A 6,000-nucleotide genomic window follows, 5' to 3' on the forward strand; every position below is an offset into this window, starting at 1 on the left:
GAAGCACGTATAGATAAGTGGGATTACATCAAATAAAAAGCTTCTGCAGAACAATCAGCAAAATGAAAACACAGCCTATGGAATGGGAGGAAATATTTGTATACCATATATCTGATAAAAAGTTATATACAAAATTGGTAAGGAACACCTAAAACTCAAAAGTAACAGCAACCATACAAAGCAATTCTGTTTTAAAAAATGGGCAAAGGGCCCAAATACACTTTCTCAAAATAAAACATAAAAGTAGCCATAAAGTACATTAAAAGATGGTCAACATCACTGATCTGCCAGGGAAATGCAAATGAAAACGGCAGTGAGATACCACCTCACATCTACTTAAATGGCTATTATCAAAAAGACAATAGATAAGCATTGTTGAGTTTGTGGAAAACGAGAATCCTTGTACAGTGTTAGTTAACATGTACAAAGTTTCCTTTATGCAAGATGAGTAAGTTCTGGAGATCTAATATGCACCAGTGTCACTACAGTTAATGATTTATTGCCTACTTTTAAATTTGCTAAGAGGGTAGATTTTAAATGTTCTCGCTACAAAAAAAGAAAGTGACTATGTAAAGTGATAGATATTTTAATTAATTTGGGGCAATTATTTGACAATGTTTACACTTATAAACTCAAGTCATATATCTTAAATACATAAACTTATTAATTTTCAATTATACCCTCTGAAGATGGGGAAGAAAGAAAAAAATAGCTTTGGCTCAATTTCCTCTTTAATTTTACTGAGTCTGAATCACTGGGTTTTTTGTTTATTATTTATTTATTTATTATTTTTAAGTAGGCTCCATGCCCTGAATGGAGCCCAATGGGGGGCTTGAACCCACACCCCTGAGATCAAGCTGAGATCAAGTGTCGGATGCTCAACCACCTGAACCACCTAGGTGCCCTTGAATTACAGTTTTAAGACATCATTTTATGACAAAACTTCAGTTGCCCAAGATAATGGAGAACATTTGAAAGTTCTTGAACTAGGGAATGACAGATCTGTGCTTTCAGAACCCATTCTAGCAGAAATGTGGATGGTTACATAAGAGGATGTATGGGGAAATGCTATAAAATAGCAGCCACTACAGTTCAATAGGAGAGTTAAGTTAAAACCTAACCACTGCCTCAATTATTGTGGTGGCTGAAGGAAAGGGATAGATGTCATTATGGTTGTAGACTCTATGGCTTAGTATGCAGGTTTTGTGGAAAATATTCTGAAGGTCTGAAACCAGAGAACAACATCACTTTCAGAAATATTTGAGCTCTTACTCTGTACACTGTACTGCACTTGACAAAACAACAATTATGTTTTTTCTTATAGAAGTTACAATCATTGAAGAACAGAGGAATTAAAGGGAAAAATGATGAGTGTTATGATGGAGGTTGTTTTAAAATTTATGAGAGCCTTTATAATGATGGCTGACATTAATTGACTATGCCATGGGACAGGCATTTTCTAGCCATTTTACTTACATTTTTTCATCTAATCATTATGACAATTTAATAAAATTGATGCCTTTTTTTTTTTTTACCATTTCTATTTTACAAAGATAAACCAGAGGAAGAAAGAGATTACGTAATTTGCCTGGGGTATTATTAGTAAGAGTGGAGGTAGGATATATATACACACTCTAACTCTGTAGCCCCTGTTGGTGTGTGTGTGATGAGGAGAAACAGATGACCTCAGTTATTGAAATGTTACAAAAGTCCCAGGAGAATGGTCAAATTTACAGTAGGTATTAAAAAAAAAACTTAGGAAGGGATATATGGCATTAAAATTATTTTAGAGATATCCCAGGAAGAGACAATTGACCTGAGATACTCCATTTTGACAATTTTTACATAAAGAAGTAAAGAATCTTAGAGGCAGGTTGCTTGCAGAAAAATTCCCATTTAGGATATGGGAAGAAAGAGAGAAATGTAGAATAGATTTCCCTTCAGAGGTGAAGATGACAAGGGAGATGGGAGTTCATTTTTGGCTCTGTCTTGGGAGATACACAATCCTACGAGTGATGGGAAACCTTGAGTAAATTTTGAGTGCTCCTAAAGAGCTAATGACAGTTGCATGGTCGAGGGTGTAAATACAATCCTCTTATTTCCCTTATTGCATAGAATCTATTCCCAAGGGGAAATGACTGCATAAGCTTCTATTCTGTTTATAACCAGATGTGTTGTATCATTTAACTCACATTCAACCATGTGTACTTTATCAAATGGCAAATGAGCCAATAATGAAGATTTTACTTTTCTCTGTTGTATGAGAGAACTCAAAGTCATCATTACAAATTATGATCTGTAGTTTGGAAAGGTTTCTAGGACTTATCTGAAATTACATCTATGCAGTATCCTGTTAGAATCAAATGGATCAAAGCCTCAGAACCTGAAATTACCGTTCTGGGACTTCTGGGGTGAAAAAACAATAAGGAAGCACTGGGATATTCTTGCCTAGAAGGGTGAGTGTTTGAATTCCATTTATATGAATGTCCCTTTTGTTGTGAGATGGAAATTGAAAGATCTAAGAGATGCCACTTTCATNCTGGACTTCTGGGGTGAAAAAACAATAAGGAAGCACTGAGATATTCTTGCCTAAGAAGGGTGAGTGTTTGAATTCCATTTATATGAATGTCCCTTTTGTTGTGAGATGGAAATTGAAAGATCTAAGAGATGCCACTTTCATTTTTACTTTGTGCAGTTCTGAGATTCAAGTGAAGAAGAATCTGTTCAAAGGGAGATCAGGAATGTTTAGAGACTTAAGGAGTGCAGGGATACAGTATCTCCATCAGTAAGTTCCTTCTCCATGGATGGAACTCTCACTTTTCTGGATTTGTGGATTTTATTCTGTGACATGAGGCATAACTTAACCTGCCCTAGGCTCTGGTCCCTTAGTTTTGGATTAGAAACAATGTTCTTGGTCACCTTGGTGGCTTAGTCGGTTAAGCGTCTGAATTCGGCTCAGGTCATGATCTCACAGTTTGTGAGTTCGAGCCGCACGTTGGGCTCTGTCTTGACAGCTAGTTCAGAGCCTGGATTCTGCTTCAAATTCTGTGTCTCCCTCTATCTCTGCTCTTTCCCTGATCATGCTTTGTTTCTCTCTCTCACTCTCAAAAAATAAATAAACATTAAAAAAAATTTTTTTTAAAAGAAAGAAACAATGTTTTTGGATCCCACCAATCAGTTCTAATATGCATTAGAGACAAGCAAATGTTTTGGGATCTCTGCCTCCAAACTTACTTACTGGGAGTCTTAAGTGAATGAAGAAATGGAGGGATCAGAGAAGGACAATTCTGTCTTGGTCCATCCTTCTTCTCCCTTGGTTTTTTCAGCAGTTGTGTTTGCATATGGTAATCCTGGACTTCCCCCTTAAGGCTAAGTTGTGATGCTCTTTGCTATATTTAGTTTATAAACCTCCAATAAAGGAGGAGTTAGTGTTTCTCAGTGTTGTCACGGTAGAGGTAACGGCAGATTTTACTGATCTAGATTTGGTTAGTCTCAGATATACCCAGCCTAAATTCCCTCTTTTAGGAGGCAATATTGTGGGAAGTGCTGGTTTTTCATCTAATGTAACCCTGTTTTTCTGTGCTCACAGATCCCCTCCTCGGGGATCCTCCACAGATCCCCGTGGAGAAGAATGACTCCTGGAAATGGTTCTTTTGTGACTGAATTCATTCTGCTGGGGCTAACAGACCTACCACATCTCCAGCTCCCTCTGTTCTGCCTGTTTCTAGTCGTGTATGTGGTCACTGCATTGGGAAATTTAGGCTTGATAACTCTAATTGGGCTGAATTCACACCTACACACCCCCATGTACTTTTTTCTCTTCAATTTGTCCTTCATAGATTTCTGTTATTCTTCTGTGTTTACTCCCAAAATGCTGATTAATTTCACATCAAAGAAGAATATCATCTCCTACAGGGGGTGCATGACCCAGCTCTACTTTTTTTGTTTTTCTATCATTTCTGAATGCTATGTGCTGACATCAATGGCTTATGATCGCTATGTGGCCATCTGTAACCCACTTTTGTATAATGTCATCATGTCCCCTAAAGTGTGTTCCAGCCTTATACTTGTTTCATACTCGGTGGCATTTTTTGATGCCATGGCCCACACGGGATGCATGCTGAGACTGACCTTCTGTGATGCCAACACCATCAACCATTATTTGTGTGACATCCTCCCCCTGCTCCAGCTCTCCTGCACAAGCACCTACGTGAATGAGCTGGTGGTTTTCATCGTGGTGGGCATCAATGTGATTGTGCCCAGTGTCATCATCTTTGTGTCTTATGGTTCCATCCTCTCCAGCATCTTCTGCATCAGCTCGACCGAGGGCAGGTCCAAAGCCTTCAGCACCTGCAGTTCCCACATGATTGCTGTTTCCTTGTTTTTTGGATCATGTGCATTTACGTATCTCAAACCATCATCTGCTATGTCTATGCATCAGGGGAAAATCTCTTCTGTCTTTTATACCAGTGTGGGTCCCTTGATGAACCCTTTCATTTACAGCTTGAGAAACAAAGATGTTAAAATTGCTCTGAGAAAAACCCTCAGTAGGAGAAGGTTTTGATCAGAATCAGTGTCCCCTATCAGTAATAGGGCTTGTACATTCTGTTCCTTTTATCACAGTAGTTTAGGCAGAGCCTTCGTATCCTGTGTCTTTGCTACTGTGATGAAGGAAATTGGAGTCTTCGCTCAATTTGTTTCCAATTTTTAAATAGTATAATTTCCTTCATCTCCATTTTTCCAATTTCTTCTCTTTCCCACCATTTTAACTGTTTAACATTAATGAATAAGTTTATCTGTGTTTTTTCATTGTCAGTATGGAGTTTGTTTTTTTTCTCCTGGAAAAAGATAAAAGGTTCTGCAAAAGATCAGGTAAAGTAACACTAGGGTAATCTTGGTTTCTTATTGCTACTTATAATGTAATGGTGGAATCAGGAATCAGATAATCCATACTTTACTGGTTACATTCTCCATTGACCTGTAATGTGCCTCCTTGAAATGCCAGTGTTTCACAGATATAGTAGGTTCCATGAAGTCCATAAAATATAATCCACTTGTCTGCTGTAAACATTATGCATAAGCTCCTTTTGGCAGAGATTTCATATTTATTGTGGTAAATATGAAACTGACACATGTTTATATCATGAATATATATTTATTGCGTAGACATGCTACTGAAGTTGAGAAAATTTAATGAGTTAGGTCACACAGTTTGTTAAAGAAAACACCTAGATAAACTGTAACCTCCTGANCATCGTGGTGGGCATCAATGTGATTGTGCCCAGTGTCATCATCTTTGTGTCTTATGGTTCCATCCTCTCCAGCATCTTCTGCATCAGCTCGACCGAGGGCAGGTCCAAAGCCTTCAGCACCTGCAGTTCCCACATGATTGCTGTTTCCTTGTTTTTTGGATCATGTGCATTTACGTATCTCAAACCATCATCTGCTATGTCTATGCATCAGGGGAAAATCTCTTCTGTCTTTTATACCAGTGTGGGTCCCTTGATGAACCCTTTCATTTACAGCTTGAGAAACAAAGATGTTAAAATTGCTCTGAGAAAAACCCTCAGTAGGAGAAGGTTTTGATCAGAATCAGTGTCCCCTATCAGTAATAGGGCTTGTACATTCTGTTCCTTTTATCACAGTAGTTTAGGCAGAGCCTTCGTATCCTATGTCTTTGCTACTGTGATGAAGGAAATTGGAGTCTTCGCTCAATTTGTTTCCAATTTTTAAATAGTATAATTTCCTTCATCTCCATTTTTCCAATTTCTTCTCTTTCCCACCATTTTAACTGTTTAACATTAATGAATAAGTTTATCTGTGTTTTTTCATTGTCAGTATGGAGTTTGCTTTTTTTCTCCTGGAAAAAGATAAAAGGTTCTGCAAAAGATCAGGTAAAGTAACACTAGGGTAATCTTGGTTTCTTATTGCTACTTATAATGTAATGGTGGAATCAGGAATCAGATAATCCATACTTTACTGGTTACATTCTCCATTGAC

General features: G+C 37.7%; 1 protein-coding gene across 1 annotated transcript; it reads left to right on the forward strand.

Annotated features, from left to right (window-relative positions):
* The first annotated feature begins 3,622 nt into the window (after positions 1–3,622).
* Positions 3,623–4,564, forward strand: LOC144225343 (olfactory receptor 8B3-like). The gene has a single exon (XM_077756505.1). It carries the CDS (start codon positions 3,632–3,634, stop codon positions 4,562–4,564), a length of 933 nt encoding a protein of 310 aa, XP_077612631.1. The 5' UTR covers positions 3,623–3,631.
* Positions 4,565–6,000: the final 1,436 nt, after the last annotated feature.

The sequence above is a fragment of the Crocuta crocuta genome, unplaced genomic scaffold (genome assembly GCF_008692635.1).
Source record: "Crocuta crocuta isolate KB4526 unplaced genomic scaffold, BGI_CrCroc_1.0 scaffold172, whole genome shotgun sequence".
NCBI lineage: Eukaryota > Metazoa > Chordata > Mammalia > Carnivora > Hyaenidae > Crocuta > Crocuta crocuta.

Coding starts and splice junctions, on each gene's coding strand:
- LOC144225343 (XM_077756505.1), top strand. CDS start 3,632: ATGACTCCTGGAAATGGTTCTTTTGTGACTGAATTCATTCTGCTGGGG.